This window comes from Macaca nemestrina, chromosome 8 (genome assembly GCF_043159975.1).
Source record: "Macaca nemestrina isolate mMacNem1 chromosome 8, mMacNem.hap1, whole genome shotgun sequence".
NCBI lineage: Eukaryota > Metazoa > Chordata > Mammalia > Primates > Cercopithecidae > Macaca > Macaca nemestrina.
In genome coordinates this window covers 37,963,071-37,990,454 of record NC_092132.1, presented here as the reverse complement: position 1 = coordinate 37,990,454, position 27,384 = coordinate 37,963,071, and the positions used below count along the sequence as shown (strand labels likewise).

General features: G+C 36.5%; 1 protein-coding gene across 2 annotated transcripts in view; it reads right to left on the bottom strand.

Moving 5' to 3' along the window:
- Positions 1–26,557, bottom strand: part of LOC105475992 (angiopoietin 1) — a 246,213-nt gene extending 219,656 nt beyond the window's left edge. The window contains exon 1 of one of the 2 annotated variants that reach the window (XM_011731536.3): positions 25,754–26,557. In XM_011731536.3, coding sequence (XP_011729838.1) covers positions 25,754–26,050 — 297 coding nt within the window. In that variant the 5' untranslated portion in view covers positions 26,051–26,557. The remainder of the gene's footprint in view (positions 1–25,753) is intronic. The other variant, XM_011731535.3, reaches the window with a different exon arrangement.
- Between the last annotated feature and the right edge of the window lie 827 nt (positions 26,558–27,384).

The window sequence follows — 27,384 nt, the reverse complement described above, 5'->3', positions numbered from 1 at the left end:
TCCAAGTGGTAGAAAAGAGAATAGCAACTATAGTTGCATGCTTGAAACAAGAAGAGTGAAACTGGGAGAACTTAGACCAAATACTTATTAGTTGGTGAGGAAAAACCATAAAACTACAGGGTTTTCTTTATACAGAAACAAAGACAGATATAGGCTATAGCAATACAAATTTAACTCACTCACTTAGCACTTTTTCTTTTTTTGCAAATATTTATAGTGTCTACCATGTGTCATAGGTGCTAGTGGCAGGCATGAATGACTTCCAAGGACCAGTCTCCAGTATCTGGGTTCACATTTAAGGGAATGTAAAGTACATTTTTAGTACCAGAAAAGTTTATATCTTGACCAAATCCAGTCTTTTATTTTGTATTCTCATTGTCCTATGTATCTCTTCTTTGTTGTGTTAACTTAAAATGATTTGTGTGACCACTTGATTGATACTCAGTTCCTCACTGGAGTATACACCCATGAGGGTAGAAATGATGGTTGTTTGTGCTCACCTTTGTCTCTAGTGCTTTAACACAATGCTTGGGGGGTACACATGATACCACTCAATAAGTATTCAGTGAATGAATAAATTAATAAATGCAACCTTGGAGAACAAATTTTTATTAACCACAGGCTTTAAAGGCCAAATGCACCAGCTCTAGGACAGGCTTTGTTATATACGAAGAAAGTATTTTCGGAAAACTCCAAGGTGAAACCATTCGCACAGTGTTGGAGAAAAATATCATTAATTATGTCATCTTTGAAAAGTGAGAAGAGCAATAAACCCAGCCTACACATCTGCCTTAAATTGGCCAAAATCTCAAACGTTTCTCCATCCCTACTTTATGCAATTTTATCACTGCAATACACTTTTTTTTTTTTTTTTTGTAAAGCTATGCTAGATTTCTGGCTTTTCAAATTGTACTTCACATGCTCCTAACACATAACAGGTTTGTCATGAGTTACCTAGCAATAAGAATTGACATCAGGCAATATGGATAACACCACCATACCACATCTTAAAAATACCTTTTCACAAGGTATACAAAAAGATAACGTGATGCAGATTTTGCAGGCTTGCTTGAGTGTTGCCTGTAACTACTCTGTAGATTTAAAATGAGCAGAGAATATTCCACAATTGATCTGTGTACAATCTGTGAAATGTTCCTTACAACTGTTACAGAATAGAGGTATCAAAATCATAACCATATTCACAAAACAAAATGCTTTACAGATCTGATGCAACATTTTCAAAGTTTGAGAATATTTTGTTTTATAATTAATATTCAATAAAATGATACAGTTCTGATTTCTTGTGTAGTACAATATGTAGCCCTTTTAATGATTGACAAAGTAAATTAATATGTTTTTGAAAGAAAAATTCTATATATCCTAAGCTTTCTTCCCCAATTTTGAAGACTTTAGTTTCAAGGGCTTGAAACAAAGACATTTATAGAGGTTCTAAATATTATGGTAAGTATATGCTGTTGGCAAACATACTAATTTTTTATTTGCATTATTGCAGGAGGATAATAGAATGCATCAGATTATATATAGCTAATGCATCCTCAGTGTCCTGGCAAATTCATTTATACATGCTCACAAAGGTCTGTGATTTTTACAAGCAGAATCTTTCTTTGTAGATTCTGGATTTTAGCCCTTTGTCAGATGGACAGATTGCAAAACTTTTCTCTCATTCAGTAGGTTGCGTGTTCACTCTGATGATAATTTCTTTTGCTGTGCAGAAGCTCTTTAGTTTAATTAGATCCCATTTGTCAATTTTGGCTTCTGTTGCTATTTCTTTTGGTGTTTTAGAAATTTATAAGAAAAACAACAAACAACCCCACCAAAAAGTGGGCAAAGGATATGAACAGACACTTCTCAAAAGAAGACATTTATCCATCCAACAAATATATGAAAAAAAAAAAGCTCATCATTACTGGTCATTAGAGAAATACAAATCAAAACCACAATGACATACCAGCTCACACCAGTTAGAATGGCGATCATTAAAAAGTCAGGAAGCAACAGATGCTGGAGAGGATGTGGAGAAATAGGAACGCTTTTACACTGTTGGTGGGAGTATAAATTAGTTCAACCATTGTGGAAGACAGTGTGGCGATTCCTCAAGGATCTAGAACCAGAAACACCATTTGACCCAGCAATTCCATTACTGGGTATATACCCAAAGGATTATAAATCATTCTGCTATAAAGACACATGCCCATGTATGTTTATTGTGCCACTGTTCGCAAAAGCAAAGACTTGGAACCAACCCAAATGCCCATCATTGATAGACTGGATAAAGAAAATGTGGCACATATACACCATGGAATACTATGCAGCCATAAAAAAGAATGAGTTCATGCCTTTTGCAGGGACATGGATGAAGCTGGAAACCATCAATCTTAGCAAACTAACACAGAAGCAGAAAACCAAACAGCACATGTTCTCACTCATAAGTGGGAGTTGAACAATGAGAACACATGGACACAGGGAGGGAAGCATCACACACTGGGGCCTGTCAGGGGTGGGGAAGCTAGGTGAGGTGATAGCATTAGGAGAAACACCTAATGTAGATGACAGATTGATGGGTGCAGCAAAACACCATGGCACATATATACCTATGTAACAAACCTGCACGTTCTGTACATGTACCCCAGAACTTAAAGCTAAAAAAACAAAAAAGCATAAACTTGCTTGCATATCACTATCCTGTTGCCCATAAACATTAGAAAGTGTCACATATTTCAGTAAGATTTGAAAGCATTCTTCAGACTGGGGACATTTGAACGTATTTTTTTGCAGGCCTTTTACTTTTTAAGTGACTCACTGTAAGGAGCAAGTACTACTTAACCGAGCTATTCTCAGATTTTTATTGAGAAAATATTCATGTTACAACAGAATTATTTGATTTATCATCTTAAGGTCTGTAGAAATCCATTGCATACCACAACCATGCTTGTCTATCCAATTCAGAGCAGTAAACATGGGATTTGTTTGTGTGTTTGCTTATTTATTTATTTACTCATTTTATTAACTAACGTCTATACTTTCCAGATTTCCTAATGTTCTTTTTTAGTCCACAATCCCATCCAGAATACCACACTACATTTACTTATTATGTCTCTTTAGGCTCCTCTTGCTTTTGTGATGACATAAACATTTTAGAGGAATGCTTTACAGGTGTTTTGTAGAAATAACATCCCTAAATTGAGAATTTTCTAATATTTTTGTCATGATTAGATTAAAGTTATGGGTTTGGAAAAACAGAACACAGAATAAAAGTGCCATTCTGTAGTATTTTCATAACATTGGAAAGCAGACATACTATCAACATGACTTATCTCTGTTGACATTGACTTTGATTACCTGGCTTGAGGTCATGTTTGTCAAGTTTCCCCAGTGCAGAGTTACTCGTTTTCCCTCTTTCAATACAGTGCTCTTTAGAAGAACTACTATGTGCCATCCATACTTAATGAATGGGGAGTTATGCTCACCTCCTTGGTGACAGAGGAACTACATAAACTATTTTAAATTCTTCTGCATAGGAGGTTTTTTCCCACTGGCATTTGAGGAAGGGAATCTTGAAGCAATCATCTGACTATCAACAAACCTTATAGGCTAAGAAAGGTACTTAGGTTTGTTGGGTAGTGTTTTTAAGACAAATATTTAAAAATAAGAAATAGCTGTAATTTGTTAAACATATTCTCTATACCAAGCTTTGTTATTAGGCATTCTGTGATTCTTATCTCATAAAACCACTATAAGAACCTTAGAAGGAAAGCATTATTATTCTCATTTCATAGATGCAGAAATTTGAAGTTAAAAGGGTAAAGTAGCCTGCCCAGTAAACACCTGTAATCCATCACTTGCTGAAAGGAAAACTACTCACACATACACGCACTCACACACACATACCTATAAAAAAATTATGTCTTATAAAATAACACCGTCCCATACAATAAAAGCAGGAAGCATGGCAAAGAGTGTGATTTATCTTTTTGTTAAAGAAGAAAAGTGTTGGCTAGTTGGAAGTTTCTGATTTTGCCCCATTTATGTCCCATCATAAAGAATGTAAATGACTCCCCCATTTCCACTACACCAGCACTGGTCATCCCTGGTTTGAGCTCTCCAGTTCTCCAAGGGTTGTGGTCATTTAAGCGAATAAGATTTCATGACATAAAATCATGAGACTGCAAGAAGAGTATGTGTTTTTAAGAGGATGTAAATTTTCCAATGAGCTTACTTTATTTCTAGGCATAAATATGTGTTTGCTTAAATATCCACATGGTTGATGTAACAAGACCATTATTCTTTCTCAGCAAACATGGAATTTCCGTTTTCACAGAACCAGGTTTCTATTCAAACATTTTATCATAAACTGGCAGAACTATCAAGGCATGCATAGTCTTAATATTAATCAGGAATTTCATTTTGCTATACAAGTCACAAAAAGCTTTATGAAGCATGATCTACTTGCTATATGATGAAGAGCATTTCACAGTTTGCTATTCCAGAATTCACATGCCTACAAACATGTAATGACCCAATTGAAAGCAAAGGTCAGAGTCAGGTTGTCTAAAATTAAAAAAAAAAAAAAGCTCATATGAGATGTCTTGGTCAGGAAATATCACTTAATGTACCTTACTGCCTCTCAGACAGACTCTTGGTACTTAAATTATTCTTCACTGAATTTGTTAATAACTTTATTTTCAAAATGGAACCATAGAGCTTTACTTTTTCAGTAGGATTCACTCGATTCTCAAGGATCAAACAGACTTAAAAGAATAAAATCATTCCTTTAGGTAAACATGTATGTAACACAAATAGAACAGTGCAGTGTATATCCTGCCCGATAGTCCTCTACTGTACAAGCGTGTCTGTTTAAGTGGACATAAGTCACAATGTAAGGCGCACTAACCTTAGACTTAGTAAGTAATTTAACTCAAGTCCTGAACATTCTGTGCTGTAAAACCTGCAAATGCATAGGGATTTGCAAATGGAACGGGAATGGGAATGGGAGACAAATGGAACTCTTTACCTCTATCTGAGTTAATACATTCTAAAGCACCTTAGGATCGTTTCCTCCTCGCATTTAGAAAAATGAGAATGGAGTCCATCTCATGTTATGTAATATTAAGAATTACTTTTAAAGGCATCTGAAATTAACAGTTCCATATGACACAAATGCAGAAATACTTGCGTTTTTAAAATTTAGTACTTATTGCCTGAGCAAAGCACTCTTGTGATGACCCCAGTTCTAAAATCCTAGTGTTATCTTTGATGAAGACTTCTGGTTTATTTTTATTTACTTTTGTTCATTATGATTTTCCCCTCAGAATTCAACCTGTTCCCTAGTTCTCTAGCCGCTTCTCCATCCTTTTATCTGCTTGCCTTATTACTGTATTACTTTAAGGAAGTGTCAGGGCTGTGTGGGCCACTCTCCCTAGCATCCCAGCTTCCAAATACCCAGCCTTGCATAATGCAACCACAGAATCCAAACCCGTTGCTTCACTGCTACTACTGTTTTTGCCTATGTCCTTTAAAAGTTTGACAGTAAGTTTCTATCACTTTGTTTGTCACCTTCCCTATATTCCATTCCCTAAGAGTGAGTTGTCTGACTTATCACACCTACTCATTCACTTATCCCTGCAGTCATATGCCCATTCACCTCTCCATCCATTTGTTTATTAACTACAATATGGAGGATGGAGCAGGAGAGAGTCAGGGAATTTGTTGGCTCACAGTTTGCATAAAGTTAAGGAAGAAAAATAAATCATGATATTGTAACAGAACTGCTACATTTAGACATGGCTGGAACATAAAGAACAACGGAGAAATTGTGAAAGATGAGACTGGAGTGGTAAGCCAGGGACAGCTAATAAAGATATAATTGAGAGTTTGAATTTCATTCTGAGGATACCATGGGTCCATTGATGTGTTTCCACTAGGGGAATGTCATGATTGGTTCCGATTTTTTGAAAAGCTCTGGCTGTCGACATAGTTTGCACTGGGATAGGTATTCAGATATTGTGAAGTAATTTCATACTTAACATCTCACATAATCATAACTTCATTAATCTCTTTCTCCAGTATTTATTCCTGTTTTCTTTACTACATTAAGTCTTGGAGAATTTAACCTTGATTTTATAGTCTATAAAAATAGCTCATTCGCTTACCTTCTGTTTTATAACTTACTTCTGTTCATCGCCAACAGAATTTCTTAAATGTATGTTTTCCTTTGAATAAAAAGAATAAAATTACCCGAGGATTTTGGACTACCCCGACCCAATTTCTTTCTCTGTAATTCACCGTGTTTGGTGCTTTCAACATAAATCTTTACATGAAAGTAAAGACAAGGGAAAGTTAGAAATAAAAATTGGTATAAAATGAATAAATGACCATGACATGAGAAAAGTAAACTGAGGGCTGGTCTTACAGGAAGAAATCTGCTTAGGTAGTAAAAAATGAAGTTACCCATGGAAAAACCCTGTTCCAAAATATTTCTCTTAGTTTTTTTTTTTTCTACAAGATTCTGCTACTATTTCTAAAGATCTTTTTATATTTGTTTTCCCTGCAACAGTTATTTTGAAAAATAATGAAAGTTTTAATACAGTCAAAATTTCATGAAGTCAAGATCCCATCTGTTTTATATCACTCCTGCTTCTTTTATTTTGCCTCAGTCTAAATATACCTATTTAAAAAAAAAAAATCTGCTAGGCACCGTGGCTCATGCTTGCAATCTTGGCACTTTGGGAGGCCGAAGTGGGGGGATCACCTGAGGTCAGGAGTTCGAGACCAGCCTGGCCAACATGGCAAAACCCCACTCTACTAAAAATACAAAAATTAGCCAGGTGTGGTGGCGCACACCCCTAGTCCCAGCTACTTGGGGAACTGAGGCAGGAGAATAGCTTGAGCCCAGGAGGTGGAGTTTGCAGTAAGCTGAGATCACACCGCTGCACTCCAGCCTGGGTAACAGAGCAAGACTCCATCTCAAAAAATAAATAAATAGAGATTTCTTTGATTATAAAAGTGGCAATGCTTATATTGTACAATACATATAATCTTCATAAAAGAGAAAATTTTAAAAATTCTTTAATATCTTTCATTAAAAATTATTCATTGTGAATGTTTTGGGTATGTGCCCTGTCAATAGTTTTATGTTCATGCCTACAAATTCACAGTGATCTTCCACCCACCCCACACACAAACTCAGTGCTATAACATACATACAGCTTTTATAAATTGAGGACAATAACAGTGTGTACAGAGTTGTGAGAATCAAATAAAATAATATCCTAAAGTATCTGTCCCAGAGTTTGGTTCATACTACGTGCCCAAAATATTAGCTATTATTTCAATTATTCAGGTATATAACCCACCTGTTCACATAACATCTGGTGGGCATCTTCTCTTTTTAAAATATGATTTTAACAGCTGCAGTCATGGGGTCACTGAAGACATGATCTTTCATCAGAGGATCCCAGACTGGAGTGTCTAACGGTTCTGCCATTTGCTGCTTGTGGGAGCTTGTTTGTGATTTCCTCATTCAAAGCTTGTGAGTAATGTTTATCTTTCAGATTATTTGTTTGTTTTGGGGATTAGAGATCATGTGTGCAAGGTATCAAAACAAGTACCAAATAAATAATACCTGTTGTTTCCTGTGTTCCTGCTATGGTAGTTGCAATGAGCATGTTCGTATATGTTGCTTTTTCCTTCTGTTAAATGATTTCCTTGGGAATGATTCCCAGAAATTGGATTATTGAGTCAAAAGATTTGAAAATAGCTATGTTCTTTGTATTCACTGTTATGCTCTTTTCCAAAAAGCTTTAACCAATATATAATGTAATAAGCAAAGCACCTCATATATTTAAAGAATGTTCCTATACCGGTTTCATTCAAGTCCAGATTCTATGCTCATCACTTAAGAAGGGGAAAATCTGGGATGGATTTTATTGCAGGAATTTCAAACCACTGGGAATTGAACAGATGGTGCTAACTCATTTTACGTTTGAGAGATCACCAGTCAGCCATGCTCAGTAACAGCTTTCAGAAACATCTGGATTCAAACTTACAGCCTAAACATGACAGGTTAAGTAGTATAGAGTTATAAAATAACTTCATGACTAGATTCTCAAAAATACAAATTCCCAGAGATTTTTACGATTTTCAGTGATCAGAAAAATTTCGAACAATGTAAGCATTAAGAATCATATAAACTATATAGTACATCAATTTGATATTGTGGAATTCAGAGTGTGGATGGTCTATGAAGCTTTTAAAAATACTATTCTGTAGGCAAAAAAAAATACTAACAACCATTTCACTCAAAGGAGCACAAAAATGTATGCAGTCTTCCAGTTATATTTATTACATCTTACTAAGCTTATGTGAAACTGAAATAGTTAACTTTTTGAGAATAGAGAGAGGCAATAAAAATTTGCCTAAAAACCAACACTTATGACATTTTTATCCATGTCATAAGTCTTACTGGAATGCAATCTTCTGGAAGGCAGACCTCAGGTCTAATACATTGTTTTTCAATGCTTGTTATAGTGATAGGCCCTGCATGTATGCCTAAGTAAATGGTGACTCTTCCAGTCACTACTATTGATTTAATATACAGGGGATCTTCAAAAAGTTCATGGAAAGTGCATATTATGAAAAAACTATGCATGGGTTTAAAAATTTTTGCACCAAAATACATTCATATTAACTTTTAACCTGTCTGAACGGGATCTAATTTGAGGCACTAAGACGCATAAGGTATCTGTTTGAAAAGAGCCCTTATTAAAACAACATAAATTCTGCTAAAATTGAAGCAAGAACAAACATCAAATTTATGGTGAAGCTTGGTTGGAAGAATGGTGAAATAATTAATGCTTTACAAAAATGTTATGGGGACAATGCTCCAAAGTAATCAGCAGTTTAAAAATGGATAACTCATTTTAAGGGACAAGAAAATGTTGAAGATGAAGCCTGCAGCAGCAGACTATCCACATGAATAGAATTTTTTATTTGTTAATGCCCTAACTGAAGGGGATCAATGACTAACAGCATGACCAACAGCCAACATCACAGTCATTTCAATTTATTCGGTTTACACAATTCTGACTGAAAAATTAAAATTGACCAAATTTTCCACTCAACTTCATGGGTACAAAACCATTGAACCCAGATCAACTGTAGACAAAAGCAGAGTTTTCAGTGGAAATTTTAATTTGAATAAGGAGGATTGAGATCCTAAAGCATTTCTTTGGAGAATTGTAACAGGAGATAGAACATGGCTTCACCAATATGATCCTGAAGATAAAGCACAATCAAAGCAATGGCTACTGAGAGGTGGAAGTGGTCCAGTCAAGGAAAGAGTGGACCAGTCAATCAAAAGCAAAGGTCATGGCAATAGTTTTTTTTTGGATCTTCAAGGCATTTTATTTGTTGACTTTCTGGAGGACCAAAGAACCATAATGTCTGCTTATTTTGAGAGTGTTTTGAGAAAGTTTGCCAATGCTTAGCATAAAAACAGCCAGAAAAACTTCAGCAGAGTCCTTCTTCATGACCACAATGCTGCTAATTCATCTCATCAAACAAGGGCAATTTTGCAAGAGTTTCCATGGAAAAGCATTAGGCATCCACCTCACAGTTCTGATTTGGCTCTTTCTGACTTTTTTTTTTCCTAATCTTTAAAAAATCTGTAAAAGGGGCCAGGTGAGGTGGCTCACGCCTGTAATCCCAGCCCTTTAGGAGGCCAAGGCAGGTGGATCACAAGGTCAAGATATCGAAACCATCCTGGTCAACATGGTGAAACCTCATCTCAACTAAAAATACAAAAAAATTAGCGGGGTGTGGTGGTGGGCTCCTGTAGTCCCAGCTACTCGGGAGGCTGAGACAGGAGAATCACTTGAACCTGGAAGGCAGAGGTTGCAGTGAGCCAAAATTGCAGCACTGCACTCCAGCCTGGCAACAGATTCAGACTCCGTCTCAAAAAAAAAAAAAAAAAAAAGAAGTAAAGAAAATCTGTAAAAGGTCCTATATTAGTCCAATCTCATGCTGCTATGAAGAAATACCCTGTAATTTATAAAGAAAAGAGGTTAAATTGACTTGCAGTTCCACATTTCTCGGGGGAAGCCTCAGGAAACTTACAATCATGGTGGAAGTCACCTCTTCACAGGGCTGCAGGAAACAGAATGAGTGCTGAGCAAAGGGGGAAGCCCCTTAAAAAACCATCAGGTCCTGTGAAAACTCACTCATTATCATGAGAACAGCATGGGAAAACTGCCCCCATAATCGAATCATCTCCTATGAGGTCCCTCCCACAACACATGGGGATTATAGGAACTATAATTCAAGATGAGATTTGGGTGAGGGCAGAGCCGAACCATATTGGGTACTTATTTCCTTTCAGTTAATAATGAAAAAAATACTGCATTGATATGATTAAATTCCTGGACCTTCAGTTCTTTAGGGATGGACTAAATTGGCTGGTATCATGGCTTACATGAGTGAGTTGAACCTGATGGAGCTTATGTTAAGAAATAAAGTTTACATTTTCATTTTTATCTTTCAATTATTTCCTTCCATAAATTTTTTGAAGTTCAGTCATATTACCCTCCAAATTTAGTAGTTTGTAACAACTATTTGATTATGTTCATTGGGATCTCAGACTCTATGAGTCAGGATTTCAGAAACGGAACAGTAGGGATGGGTTGTTTCTACCCCATGATGTTCCAGACCTTTTCCAAATCTAGAGATAGTGCAATGGGTGGGGACCAGAAAGCTTTGAAGGCTCATTTATTCACATGTCTAGAGCCTGAGCTGAGGTGACTCAAATATGGAGACTCACTACCCATAGCACCTACACATGCCTTTTCCATGTGACTTGACTTCTTCACAACACCATAGTCTTCAGGTAGATGGACTTCTAATGCAGTAGCTCAGGGCATGAGTACTGTAGTGCACAAGATGGGAATGCAATTCCCTTTTATGACCCAGCCAGATTCAAGGGGAGGGAAACTCTTCATGAGAGGGTGGCATATAAGACAGGAAGTGCTATTATAATCATTTACCATCTAGTCCTGTTCTCTACTTATTACTTGTACTTTTTCTACCTTGTTAAATTTAAATAGAAATAGCTATATTTCTTTATATAGCTTTATTACTCAAACATGGTGGCTTAGGTGTGTTTTGTTCTAACTTTTTAAAACTATATATAATTTTTTAAACTATATCTTCCTTAAAGATTCCAAAGTACCTCCACTGAATGAATGGGTTGGAATGATGTGTCTTTCTGATGAAAATCACCACTTTGTCATTGATTTCTCAAATGCCCAGTAATCAGAGGAGAAACAAACCTATGTTAATCTCATTTTTCACAAGAGGCTATTTTGTACCTGACCAGAAAAGGAACTTTCAAAATATTTGGTGAATTATTTGAAACATAAAAACAAAAAACTTTAAAATAGGCTTATAGAGTTTATTTGAATTCTTTAGTTGTTTATGATATCATTTTGACCATGATCTTCAAAATTAGATTCAATGGAAGACATTTCAAAATAGTAGGATACTATATAGAGATAATTTATGTTCAGGGTAATTCATTTCCCTAATGACCTTTTCCTTGCAAATTGCACAAGTTTGATTTGTGAACTCAAAGTATGTAAGTTTTAGTCTCATATGAAACATAACAGTCATAAAATAAAAATTTCTTTTTCCTCTTTGGCAGGAAGTCTTCTTAGTTTCTCTATATATTCAATTCTCAGTTAAGAGCTTTCTTTGTTGAAGGCTGAGTATGAGATTTCCACTTTTATTGTCAGCTTTAATCATTTGTTTGAACCAAGGTCTCTTTAGTCCATTAGTTTATCTTGACTGTCAATAAGAGATACTGACAGTTTCACTTTCACAAGTGTTTATTAATTTTCTTTTCTTTTTTTCTAAGCATAGACTGGAGATCAATGACTACATTTTTCATATTCTTATCATACTGATGAACTTTTTAAAAAATTCAAAGCATACATGGCATAAGGTCTTTTAAATGACTCTTTCCCAGAATATTACAAATAGTACCCCAATTTATTAATGTTGAAAATGTTAAATGATTCTCTATTGACTATATTTTATTTTTTTTAGCTGAAAGAAATATAAGAAATATAACCTAATACTGTAATAATGAAGTGTTCCTGAATAAAAATACAGATAAGCTAGTTTAAAATATTATCTTTATTTGTATACTCATATCTGGATAACTCCAACTAAGGCAATTTGTCTAAGTAGCTCATTTATTTAAAAAGAAAAGTAAAAATAGCCATGAATTATTTGCCTCTGACATATTTGTGAAAGTTTTTTAAGAATTGTGCTGGGATGGGAAAGATTCCTAGGAAGCATTTTCCCTAAGAACAGCAGGCTTCTTACAGCAATTTATACACATGTATGGTAAATTATTCTCATTGCCAAAGAAGGTTATTTAGTATGGATAGATTCTCCAAAAACTTACAAGACATCATCATTCATCTGAATCTCTTCCCTGCTCCCCACCATTCAGAATTTGTTGTAATTTGTGAAAGAAAAGTGAAAGAGGCAAGAAGAGTGAAGAGCTTCAGATTTAACCACTCAGAGTATGGGTTCAAATTCTGCAATCTGCCTCAAAGTAAACATGTAACCTCTTAAAAATCATTTGACTTTAGTGGCCCTCGGTTTCCTTATCTGTAAAGTGGGTTTGATAATACCTGCTATGTATTAAAATATTTGTTTGGGTGATGACACTGTTTACCAAGGTAAATTTATTAATACCTTATTTTAAAAAATAATTCTTTATTTTTTTTTCTTTTTGTTTTTGGAGATAGTCTCACTCTGTCAGCCAGACTGGAGTGCAGTGCCACAATCCCAGCTCACTGTAGCCTCGACCTCCTGGGTTCAAGTGATCTTCCCACTTCAGCCTCTAGAGTCACAGGCATGTGCCAGCCACCATGCCAGGCTAATTCTTGTATATTATTTTGACACAGGGTTTCACCATGTTGCCCAGACTGGTGTTGAACTTTTGAGCTCAAACAATCCACCAGCCTCAGCCTCCCAAAGTTCTGGATTACAGACATGAGCTACTGTGTCTGGCAGAAAAGTTATTTTCATACTTGCTATGTGAAAGAACGTCCAGTATCCATTGCTGTCTTTGCAGATAAATTATTTTGCACAGAAAGCAATAGCAATTTCATTGGCAGAACATGTGATTATGTTATATCAGTGAGATAATCATGTGTCTAATGTAATGCAAGCTGTACAACTAAACATGAGAGGTCAATTCCCAGCTTTCTTTAATATCTATTTGCTGTATTGTCAGTTGTCTCCTGAGAGATGACAAATATCACACACAATAGATGGAAGATGACAAACATGGAGACAATGAAGTGAGAAACCCTTAAAATTGAGAAAATTGTACTCTATAACTTAATAGCTTCCCGCATATTGGAGAAAGATCTCTGTTATTCAGCATTAGCACAAGTATCCTTCAGACAACTTCACTGACCAAATCGTGGCCCCAAAACAGCTTGAGCAATACAGCGTGCGTTGATTCATGAACACATCCTAACAGTATGTACTGGGCACCTATAATGCCCACACACCACACATTGCTTGTGCTCAGCATTCAATAGACAGCACAGGTCAAGCAAGTGAATATGCACTGAGTTATTTGTTGTTGTGCTGTTTTAATAGGTTTTAGTTTACCTCACCATGCAAAGGTGGGTGAAAAGAATGACTGAAATCTCTTTTGTCCCCATCTTGCTTTGTCCTCTTTGGGTCTCTGTGGAGAAGAATGGACAGGGAGAAGGTAGGGTAGAGCCTCCCTGTCTTATGCAACTGATACTCAGCAAGGGAAGCAGCAAGTCTCAAAACCCAAATTTTGAGTGGCCAGGCCTCCAAGATCAGACAAAAAGAGAGGAAGAACTATCACAATTGTCTACAAGTAGCAGTGTTCTTGGCTTGGGCCCAAAATGCCAGGAATATTTTCATTAATAGGGACAATGATAAATAAAATAGGAAGTGAGATAAGAGGTCATTGCCTAAGGAAACAAGGCATTTCTTCTCATTTTTACAACTCTCCAAATGACCCAGAAAAGGAAGTGCAGGCAAATAATATTTTAAGTTCCAGAATGAGCTTTCACTTTTCCAAGCAGGACTGCCTACAGATAAATCGAAGAGGGAGGTCATTACATTGAATGGAAGATATTTAGAATAGGCAGCTTCACCCCATGTAAAGCAATTGTAAGCCTTTCTTTGTGTTTTAGAAGTTTTTAGATAAATAGTCAGACTCAATTAAACTCTATAACTTCAAGAGATGGTGCTTCTAAGGAGATACGCAGTAGGAACTGCAGATGTGGGATTCTGTGGTCTGTTAACAGGCCTGTGGGAGGGCTGAGAGAATCAGCTATTGTGCTTCAATCAGCAACAGAGCCTACGTGCCACCGTCAATTTAACCATGGAGCTTTAGAGTGGGGATGGGGACAAATGGCTGTGTGAAACAGAACTTGAGAAAGGGACAACACATTTAGTATCAAAGAATTAAGGGTTTAGACACAAAGACAACTACAGAAAAAATTTTAGAAATAGGCTTAATGTTTGATGATTGACAAGAGGAGACATGGCAAACGTTGCTGCAGTTAATCTCATATTTGGTTAAGAGCATAGGTCATAGAGCCAGACTGCCTGGGATTGAGTGCTGGCCCATAAATTTAGCTACTGTGTAATCCTGCGCAAGTTATTTCCACTCTCTGTGCCTGCCTCAGTTTTCCCACATGCCACATGGAATAATTATAACACTATCTACTTCTTATTGGCTTTTGAGGTATTCAATGAACTAACACATGTAAAGTTTTTCCAGTGGTCCCAATAGTTTTGAAAAAGTGTTCAATATTTAATTAACAGTGTACCCAGAACTTCCCCTAGTAATAAGCAGTATATACATAACACCTACTAGGTGACAGAACTTGTGCAAAGTAATTTATATGAATTATGCCTGCGCTTAACAACTCTATGGTATAGATACTATTATCACCTCAATTTCACCCATAATGAAATTGCAGTACAGGGCAGTGAAGAAGCTTGCCCAAGGTCACACAGCAAGTCAGTGGTGCTATCAGCATTCAAATCCAGGCAGTTTGACTCTAGGCATGACCCACTTCATCACTGGGCTGTACTATCGTTAAACTTGTCATAGGAAATAGTGGACACAAATAATGTCCTTGCTTTTAAGTTTGTTTCAGTGGGTTTAGGCTTCTCAACAACAGGGGTTTTAGTGAATTTCTTGCATCTTCCTAGTACCTTGCAGACCACCTTGGCTGAAGTGCATATTTGATTAGGTAACTGACTAACTGGTTTCCTGCCCTTTGTTAATTGCAGGTGCTAAGTTCTATGACTCCTGCCCATGTACTGAAAGTGCATGACAGAACTCATGCCATCCCTCATGGAGCAGTCCTCCTGACACTGCTATAGTCCCCTGTCCCTCACTGTGTCACCCCTCCCCCATGTCCCAATAAAGGGACAGTCACTGGTCTCTCTGTTCATTTGCCTTCCCTGTTGTCCATCCTCTTTGCAGCACTCCCCCTCCATGGCCAGCATGAGGAGGATCACAGGAGACTTTATTAAAAAGAATAATGGAGGAGACAAGAGAAATAAAAAGGACAGACAGGCCGGGAGGTCCCTTTCAATCTTTTTGTCTTGCCTGGTCTGAGGGCTGCCTTGCCACCTCTGCTTTCCTGGTTTTAATCTCAGAAGTCGCTAATGTGCGGAATGAGCAAAGTGGGGGTCGAAAAAAGCAAACCATTTGGATGCCAGAAAAAATATTAGAACTTTCATTTTTAAAACAACAAGAAAGTTAATAATAAATTCATATAAGGCCTCACATTGGAGCCTTCACATCATCAGTATATTAAGTGGCTGTGTGTCATTCATCTGCTTAAAAAAAAAGAAAAAGCTCCAGAGAGCTAATGAAATCGATGGGACTGCCTCACTTGGTTGTGCTCTTTCAGCACATTATGATATAGCACAGCTTAGGTGTATTTGGGAAAATGGACTCATGGATTATTTTATATAGTTTAAACTAAATTCATCTTTACAACATGGACAAGTGTCTTAAAAAACACAAAAATACTGGCACATGTGTACAAGAAAATAGTTCTTGAGAACTATTTTTGGTTCTCAAAAATCTCTATTCTTGGTAAGTGCCATGTAGCAGAAGTAAAAAAACAAGGTTAGGTAAGTAGATCTAACAAATCATCAGAGAAATTTTGAAAATACCAAAATTCCTCCTTGAAATTCAGATTTTCTTTCACAATTCTTGACAATGAATTCTGCTTGAAGTGAATAGTATCCCTTACAATATGAGGCAATCATCACACACTACATTCTTAAAGTAAAAATACGTAAGTATACATTACCATACAATTGTATAATTAAGGGATTAGACAAATTATACAATTTGCCGCTAATTAACCAAGAGTAGTCTATTATCAAATTTGTGTCATGTGAAATATGGGTGGGCCTCAGTATTTTTAAGAGTCTAAAACAATCTGCATTTGTTTTTGAAATTTACACACTGATACCCTTAAACTGCTTTCTGTAAGGCAGATTTGGATGTTCATACAACAGCTTGGCAACAAATTCAAACTATCGAAGGTAATGTTTCTTCATGCCCACCAGTAGCTAGGTTTTGGCAGCTCTACCTAACTAATATTTGATTATTTGAAAGTTTTCTTGCAGCTATTTTGAAACTGTGTTCCTTTGGACATATGGGGTGCCCTGAGGAATGCTCTTGGAGGGCCAAGGGAAGAAGGTTTAGAAGAAGGCCTCACTCCACTTCTTCTCTAACCTCTGCATTTGTTTCTAGATATTAAACTTCTGCTGAATAATTCATGTGAAAATCAGGTTCAATTGCCAAGAATTATTTAAAATTCATCAGTTCATTGATTCAAAAATATTGTCTTTATTATTGACATTTTAAGTTATTAAATATTCAGCTTATTCAATAAACCCATTCATTTATTCTACAAGCATTAGAACGACTACCACCTTATACCTTTGTTCTTATTATTTAAAAACTGAGTAGAATTAGAAAATAATAAAAAGACTGATAATACTGGTAATAAGCTTACAGTTCTCACCCCTTATATCTGTGCAATTAAAATAAGGTGGATGTCAAGACCTGCTGGATGCAGCAAACCTTGAGCTACAGTAAAAACCTATTGAACTTTAATCTACTCAGCTCTATATCAAGAGTGAAGACAAGAATACTGTTAAAATGTTTTATGAAATCCTGGGGCTATCTTTCATCTTTAAGGGTTTAAAGAAGAACTATAATTTGAGATTTTAAAATATTTATTGGTTCTCTAGGAATGGAAAGTCTCCAATCATCTTGGAGGGTGAAGCATTGTAATTTAACTTATGTAGCCTTCAGAAACAAAGTGGAGACTACCAATAAAGCATACTCCTTCCTAATGAGTAGAGCTACACATGTCACTAGACTTTACAATATGCCATCCTTCAAAATTATCATAAGTCATTTCGCTGAAATTTATAGTAACTTTACCTATCTGATGCCAGTGAGTTTGGTCACTTATAGGTACATATTACTAGTGATTTAAGATATTCACATTTCACTTGTGTTTTAATCATATTTCAGCTGCTGATTTACTTCAGACGCATCTCGATGCCTGTGCTAATTTGCATGTTTTTTCAAGAGTTCAACACAAACTTAGGAAACACTTTCCTAGATAGACTTCTAATAAGTGACCTGCATAGTCATGTAGTATAGTATAAACAAGTAAGTTTTCTTACTGTATATTTTTCAGTACTTACTGACAAAAGAAAAGGTTTTCATAGGCCTAAATGCATTCTGGATGGAATTATTAGCTACTTTCTCTGTTCAAAATTACCTTTTCATTTGCTTGAAGGAAAAAATTCAGATTATTTGAGCAGACAACTGAGACCAAATGAGCCTAAAGTTCTCTCACTTCTAATATTTAGAATTAGAGAAGGCTATTCAGGTATAGACCCTACATGGAAATAGCCTCCAAATGTAAAGAGAAGATAATCCATGGAGGGCATCATTCTTTAAAACCCTCTTTGGTAAGAGAGGGGGCACATCTTTTGTACACATTGTAAGAAGATTTAAACACCGAGATGCCCTCCCTCCCTCAGAACATGGGGCCAAAACCAAAGGGGGTTTGGAATTTCCCAACTCCACTGCCAAAGATCATCTTGTATTGGGACAACAGTCGAGGATGACTCAGAATGTAATTAGGGTTGTGCATCTAAGCAAATGACACAATATAGCTTGTGGTACTAAAAAAAAAAAAGAAGAAGAAAGAAGGAAAGAAGAAAAGAAAAGAAGACAAGGCCCAGGAAAAGACTGCTAATGTTTCCACACGGAGACAAGACTGTGGCAGAAAGAAACCAAAACCTCCTTAATTAGCAAATTATAGCACAGGGGCTGATAAAACTCCTGTTTTGTAGCTGAGCTACCCACTTATTGCTCCTCCCCTCTCATCATCTGCACAAGTGAGAACACTTCTAATGTTTATACTTAAAACAAATGACGGGGGGGAAGGTTTCTAATAAGAGGCTGAGCTGAAGCCCCATTTCTAAGAAAATAGAATGGCTCTAGTGTTTTGTCAGCATTCTTGCTAATGCCACAACCAACAGGATGAAACAGGCGCATAGCACAGAAGACCCTGTAGCCCAGACTTGTTTATCCACAGGCTGCTGGTCTGTATTGTTATCCAGGTGCTTTTTCTTTTCTGATATGTATCTGCTTTGGGAATATTTCCCTGTTCTTGTGATGATGGGCAGGAGAAAGAAAAGACATGAAATTCCCTTGCCTGTGTGCCTCTAAAATGTCACCTCACAGCATGTCCAGACACCCAGCCAAGAAATGGCTTAGTCAGGCTCTCTGCCAACTGGCATGAACCTGAAGATTACTGGGCCTCCTGGAGGGCAATCTTTTTCCCACACAACAAACCTTACAATTTACCTTGTAATGGTCCCAAAATTAATACTAATTCCTCTTGCAATATAGGGCAGGGGTCAGCTAACTTTTTCTCAAAAGGGCTGGATATTAAATATTTTAGGCTCTGTGGTAACTCCTCAACTCTGCTTTTGTAGGAGGAAAGCAACCATAGACAATGCATAAATGAATGAGTGTGGCTCTGTTCCAATAAAACTTTATTTACAAATGCACAGACAATATATAAAGGAAGGAATGTGGTTGTTCTTCAATAAAGCTTTGTTTACAAACAGAAGTGGCAGGAAGGATTTGGCCCAAGGGCCATCACTGGCTGATCCTTGATAGAGAGGATGGAAACTCGGAATATTAATAAAATTTCTGCCATTATGTAGTTAAAAAGGTAATGTGTAAAATATAGTTGCATCTAAATTTCATACATCAATTTGATTATAGTCCAAATCCGCTCATGGACTTCATTTGTTTCCCTATTTATTAAAAAATACTAAATAGAGCCAGCTATGCTATAAGCATTGTGCCAGAAAAGTCAATCTGCTACCAGAAATAATAAAACAGAATAATAAATAAAAACTGGTCAACAAGACAGGTACAGGATGTACCTCATAGAGCATAGTGTCTATGAAAATACAGAGTCACTCATTCTGCAAATATTTATTGAGGTCCTACCATGTGTAATCCACTCTTCTAGGTAGAAGGTATACTGCATCAAGATAGACAAGGCCGCTGCTCTAATAGAGTTTGCATTCTTAGTAGGCGAAGACAGAATAAATAATCTGACAATAACTAACACAGCATTATGCAGTAGTAAATACCATGAATAAATAAAACAACATAATATGGTAGAAAGTCTCTCAGCAAAGTGGGGAAGGTGGTAGGGAATGGTGCTCAGAGATTTTCTGAGAAGACTGCTGAGTGAAGACCTGAATGAAGAGAAGTAGCCAACCATGCGAAGATCAGGGGGAAGAATTTTCTGAGCTGAGTAAACAGCTTGTAAAGTCCCTGAGGCAGGAATGAGCCTGTCTGTTGGAGAAATAACAAGAAGGCCAATGTCACTTGAGTGTCTGGAATGTCGTTTCAAGGTAGTAAATGACGGGGCCAGTGAGCGGTGTGGGGCAGACCATATAAGACCTCCTGGTAAGAAGTCAGATTTTATTCCTATGTAATGAGAAGTTGTAGAAGGATTTTTAAGAGGGAAAATGACATTCTTATTCATTTAAAATTTCATTAAACCAATACTTATATATGAGAGGAGTGCTATTAAAAGAAAGCTCAATGTGAAATGGTACAGTCAGGGGTAAGGAAGGACTGTAATTGCCCATAGAAGCCCATAGAAAAAGACCTACTTGCCATAGCCCTAAAACCTGAGATCTCTCAATGGAGACAGTTTGCCAAAAGGTTGTGATAGCACTAACTGGTAGCTTCTGGGGCTGAAAGGGGTTTTTTTGGATCTTTTGATTCTAAAATGTAATAAGCAAACAATAACACCTAACTATTTGTTGAAAAGTTAATACAGATTCTGAAGGGATCTTACTTGGCTTGAAAATCAGGGGTCTATTCTTCAAATGAAGTTGATGGGGACATTTCTCCAACTCGATTTAAAAGACAATTATTTCTATTAATCTTTCTCAGCAACTGCTACTTTTCCCAATCTGTAGGCATAAATTGTGCATGCATCTTATTTTCACCTTTAGTGAAAATTAGATTTTCACCTTTAGTGACAAAATTTTCACATTTAGTGACAAATTTTCACATTTAGTGACAAACTATTAAAATCGTACTTATTAAATATCTACCTTTTTTTTTTTTTTTTGAGATGGAGTCCTGCTCTGTCGTTCAGGCTGGAGTGCAGTGGTGTGATCTCGGCTCACCACAACCTCCGCTTCCTGGGTTCAAGTCATTCTCCTGCCTCAGCCTCCCTAGTAGCTGGGATTACAGGCACGCACCACCAGGCCCAGCAAAGTTTTTGTATTTTTAGTAAAGACAGGGTTTTGCCATGTTGACCAGGCTGGTCTCGAACTCCTTACCTCAGGGGATTTGCCCACCTTGGCCTCCCAAAGTGCTGGGATTACAGGTGTGAGCCACCGCGCCTGGCCAATGTCTACCCATTTCACACGTTTAGGAAGTTCCCACAAATGTGAAAATAAAACATAAGAGCATTGTCTCTGACTTAGTGTTGCACAGCCACCACCAGCCACCAAAACAATAATATACCAGTGAGAAGTAAGTTCTCATGTGCACATATTATACAGATGTATATTATGATAATCAAGTTCTCATGGGCACATATTATATAGATGTATATTATTATAATTAAGTTCTCATGTGCACATATTATACAGATATATACATATTATATAGATGTATGCAGTAAATGGCTCCCTACTATACTGAACAAGAAATACTAAGTTCTTGTGCTTATAGAAGTACAAAACATTATCACACAAGAGAATATCTAGCTGACACTCAAGTAGCCTAGTGCTAACATTTAAGCAAACTTTAAAGTAGTTACAAGGTCCCTTAAATTGCATTATTTTATAGTTACCACTATATACTTGAGCACTTGATCTCTTAAAAACTGATTATTACTATAACAGAGAAATTAATCCAGACCCTTAATGAACATGTTCAGAGATATAAAAATGGATAAGCGACATTTACTACACTTGAGGAACTCACAGTCTAGGTGGGAAAACAAACCTAGAAACAAATAATTAAAACAACCACCACAACAACTTAGAAGTACAGTGTTAACATGATACAGTCAATGTACTGCGATGACATTTGAGAACTTGCCCTGGGAGGGTAAGTGGAATGTGGGTAGATTTCCTGGAGAAACTGGCAACAGAGCTGACCCTTAGAGAATAATTAAGAAGTTGAACTAGAGTGACTAGAGAAGTTTTTGAGATTCTAGATCACTGGTTAAATATAATTTGAATAATTAATAAGCACCTACTCTGGACCCAATATTGTTTTAACCAGTATTAGGACAAAAATAACTGTAGGGTATAGTCCTGGCATATAGGACAACTTACAATCTATTGAGGAGGTAAGGTGTATGCCTCAAATAAAATGCTGATGGTAGACAGCAAAGTGCAGATTGCAATAGATAACGCATTCATTTGTTCATTTAACAAATATTTATTTTATATTTATTTTATAAATATGTTATATACTCTTCCAGGCACTGAAGATATGATATTGGACAAACACACAAGGTCACTGGCCTCGTGGAGGTCACATTCTAATGGATATTAATAGGGATTAATATATATGTAATAAATGGGTTTAAAAAAATCATCATCATCAATGTGTTTTGGGTAACAGCATTCCAAATCTTAACTCTGAAGAAAAGAATACAATCTGCAAATAGAGGACATCCTTAACCAAAAAATGTCATCAATAGAAAAACAGCTAAATAGTCCAGTAAAATCTTTGTATTTCTTAAAATATTCTGGATGGCAATTCATAACCATATTTTCCATTAATAGTCATCAATTTGAGCTAGTGTAAAATATTTATAGCAAATAGACTATTGTTTTCTGTTACAAGGCATTATCCACTCAATTTATTTAAATTTTTAGCCAAAAAAGACATCATTTGGCAAAAGCAAAATAGGTCTTCTAAGGATTCCCCAAATCCTAGAACATTATACACATTTAAATCTAAATGTTTTAAATGTACATCTTTGTGAACTTTTTGAGATGTGGAGACAGAAAACAGTAGTTCACAAAGCACAGGATGTGGGCTAAATGTTTCCCTGTCATAGAGAAGTAGGAAGAGATCATAAGAAAGTGACAAAGACACTGGGGCCAGTTGTATTTATTGTTACTTACCTAAGATCTGGTCACTTTCAGGTGTTTACTATGACTTGCTAATAATTCTGAAAAGAGCTATATTATAGAAGAGATCAAACCCAGAAACACACCCAGGTGTTTCACAAAATAAAACTAGGATGCATAGTTTTATTCATACCACTATAATATGATGCATATTATTCATACCACTCTTCCTGGTCTGAGAAGTCACAATAATGCTATCAACCTGCCTCATTTTAATCAACCAGTGATTATGGAAAGTTGATCTCTTTGAATTAAATCCATCACATCAAGAAAGCAGTGCCATAACAGTTCCAGTATTTATGGTGACCGACAAATCATTTGCCCCCTTGCATGACTTGCTTCTCATCCTGTTCAGTTGCAAGACCAGAAAAGTTGAGGAAGGAGGTTTCCCTTCATGGAAGGGGATGCATTAACATAATTATCATATAGCTTCATTTAGCATTGATAACACATGTATTCTGCCTCAAAATCTTTCCTGATAGCGATGCCATGAGCTGCAAAATAATCACTATGCTTTGATTAATTATTTTGCCGAATAAATGGATGAATTAATTTCACTTACATACACTGATAGCCTCAGTTTCTGCAGGGTATTGCTTACATCTATGGCAACTACTTGGAATCAAAATAGAAGTAATACAAATTGCAGTACTGAGCATACCAAATAGTTACAGTAAAAAGATTCCCATTTCTATTATCAGAATCAATACATCACATGAATTTTAGAACTTGGAGTGAAGAAAACTCCTAATTAAGGGAAACTTATGAAAGCCTTTAGCAAGTTCTTTGTTGAATGCATTTATTTGGTTTCTTGATCCTCCAACCAATCACATTGACAATGACAAAAGATATGCAAATTTAAACTGACAATAGTCAAGCCACACTGCTCTGACTCATACCAATAGGGACGTTTTCAGCATATACTCAGCTTGATATTTACACTTGAAAGGGTCAATGTAACCAAAGAACATTTTAATAGTTATTCTTGGCTATAATCTGAAAGCTATCCCACAATCATTGACCAAGAACAATGCAAACAAGAATCAAATTTATTTTGCAAAATAAATTAACATATGAAACACGTGCATGATTTAAGCCCAGCAGAATTATGTGTTTACCCTGTCACTGCTGAATAATTGCATAGCAACAAGAAATATGCATTACTATGTTTGAATCACTATTTTGATTATACGTTTTAAGCAAACAAAACATTACGTTTTTGGTAGAATAGATCATTCGGGGTAACTTGGGACTAAATTTTCCTCCCCATTCCCTCAAAGAATCCAGACTAATATATGATTGGATTCTCACTAAAAACTATATGGATGGTGTACTGAAGAATAACAACAAGCTATTCAACCAAAATCATTTGTTTACAATGGAAATAAGTTTTACCAAAGAAAAATACAAACATCCTATTATAAACTACTATTGAAAGTAGTGCCTAAAATTTAAGCTACAATTGAAAAAAAACCGAGAGTTCTGTTTGCTTTTTATTCTTCTACCTACCAACTGATTGCGTATTACAGTCCTATAGTCTGTAATAGAAAGATTACAATATCAGGTTTGGAAACTGTAGAACTACTAAGTTCCAGTTAATGTGTCAAATAAAATAACAGTGATCTTAGTTCGGTCCCTAGTGGACAAAAGTAGAATAACTATTACTTGGCATGATTCAGCAGGCGATGACCTAAGCGAGTGTGATCACACAGGAACAAAATAGAGCATTTGTCCTTTCCCTATCTTTTATCTTTTTAAAGGGATTGCCTCGTTTACAGACTAACTTAAAGAAGCCTGATTGCATACCTATTTATATGTACCAAGTTAATCCATTAACGAGGGAGAGAAGCTTTTCACAAATTGGGACATTGCCTCCATTCTAGTGGCATAGTCAGTGGAATATACTTATTCTCGGCTGCCTATTATTAAACAGAGTGCAAAGACAGAATGAATTGCAGAAGTGTGTTCATAATTTAATAGGCATATCTTCAACAAAAACTTTTAAATGGTTTGTAGATAAATAACTGGATAAACTATTTGATTTGATTTCTATAAATTGAGTTTACATTCATACTCGACATTAACATTCATCAAATAACATGGATACTTAAACTCGCCAGGTACTGTCTCTGTAACTACAATGCCCTGAGAAGGGAGGTGTTTCAGGAATATAGTAGAGACTACATGTTGCGTTCAGCCCAAATCTGCAGGTGCATGTCTTCCTCAACAGCCAGCGTGTTCTCATTGTGAGCAAGCAAGCCCTTTCTGACAGTTCACATTACAACGTATCTTTTTAAATTTTTTTTTCTCAAGGACAGAAGAAAAAATATTTAACAGAAATCAGTCCTCTACTATTCTACCACTTGCTGAAATTAACGGTTCCCTTTACATAAATATACAATTTCTCCAACCAAATATCATATTTTACATTTACTCTCACTTCATGTTAATTTTTCTAAAGGTTAAAAAAAAAACAAATACTTTGTGATGATTTGCCACCCCAGTGGCACAAAATTTTCTGGTGCAAAATCGATTTGATCTTATTAATTAGTATAGTCATTACGATTATTTATTTTTCACCAACTCTCTTAAGAGGTACATGCTTTCTTTCTTAAGGTAGAGTTTTGACAGAAAGACTCTTAATGCTGAACTTTAAACAAGAGAAACCAGAAATGTCATAAAGTTTACCAGGGCTAGACACACACGGGGTGCCCCCACACATTCATAGGATTGCGCAAGCCCCCAAACCTTGGCTTACCCAGGAAGCCAAACCCAGACAGCCGTCTTGCAATTGCAAACACTGCCCCCCTGGAGCAAAAGGTAAACACACAAATGCGTCCCTAAGGAACTTTAAGTTAGCTGCAGTGCAAGAACGGAAAAAGCTCCGTGCTATTAGAAACTGAAAGCAATCACTTACTTTTTGCAGCCACTGAGTATAATTTTCCATCACATGTTCCAGATGTTGAAGTTTCTGGGAAGAGAAATCCGGTTCCACGTGTGGAGCATCTCTCTGCAGAGCGTTTGTGTTGTACTGGTCTGTCGTACTCTCACGACAGTTCCCATCGTGTTCTGGAAGAATGAAAGTATAGGCACATTGCCCATGTTGAATCCGGTTATATCTTCTCCCACTGTTTTCTGGACTTCGGCGCTGGTTGCTGCACCCTGTGTGAGTCAGAATGGCAGCGAGGAAAGCAAAGGAAAGGAAAACTGTCATTGTACTGCCAGCACTCTCCTTCCGTGCCTCTCGCAAAACTTGCTCCTTTCTTCTGACCTCTAAACTAGTTCTTTATTTCAGGTAAATCTGCTTGTTTGTTTGACTCTCTCCCCCTCAAAGAAAGCGTTTGAAGAAGAATGATAGAAAACTAGCCATTTGTTAGCTTTGTTCTAAAATGTTAAATTTTTTTATTTCACTGTAATGATATTTTCCTTCGTTAAAACTTGAGATATTTATTGCATAGTAGCTGAGATTTATTGTTTCCTCTCTGTGTGACCGTTCAGCGTGGAGCCTGCCTGAGTCAGCTGCGTGTACATATTCTAGACTCTTTCCTCTACCCTATCTGCTTCAGATCTGCTATTTTCTTCCAGACCTCAGTGAGTTTTATTAAGGTTGCACATCCAAGCCAAGCTGGAAGCAGGCAGCCTTTCACAAGATGACTTGACAGGAATGCGTGAGTGTGCCCCTATGCTAAGGATTGCTGATGGCTTAGGGCGGCAGGATCGTCTTACAAATTGGCTAGATGCGCATGACCTCGATCATGTATGACCCTCCCGCCCCCTTCCGCAGACAATTGCCTTGAGCCTTTAACAGATTCATGGCAAATCAATAAATAGAGCAGTCCACCTTAATACACTTTTGGTGTGCATGCTGACCTACTAAAATACAGCCATCTAGCAGTATGTTTTTAAAGTTACTATTTAGTCGAGGGACCCTAAGAAGAAAATTGGCATGATGTCCAATGAAATTATTTTTGACAGAGAATGATAAACCCGTATCATTATTAAATGTCTTTTAAAAACATGTATTCTTGACTCTGAGGAAAAATATGTAAAATAACAATTTTTACAGGGGGTATTCTTTCATCGTATTCACTTAGACTTTTAGGAGTTGAAGAAAATAATCAGAGAGGATCAAAGTAGCAAGAAAATTAGCATCATTTGTTGCTCAAAGCAATATGTTGCACAAAGCAATATAGTATATGCATATTAAAGAGGATTATCTAAGTACCTTTTGGTATAGGGGTCTTAAATGAAACTGGTGTCCTGATCAGAATGCAACCCTTCGTGTTCTGTGTATATAAACTGAGCAACTTCCCTACAAAAACAATGTGGCTACAATTTAAAGCAGTGGCTTGAGAATTATTAATTCCTGTGGTATATCCTAATCCTATATTTTACAAGGATCTCTTTGGTGGCTACGGCTGTCTTTAACACTGGTATGGAAGTTTACATAAAAACCTCCTGTGGCTGCACAGACACACCATGTAAGAACAAGCATATATCAGGTGTGCTAACAGCCAGCAATGGGCTGCACAGGAGACATCTCTGTGC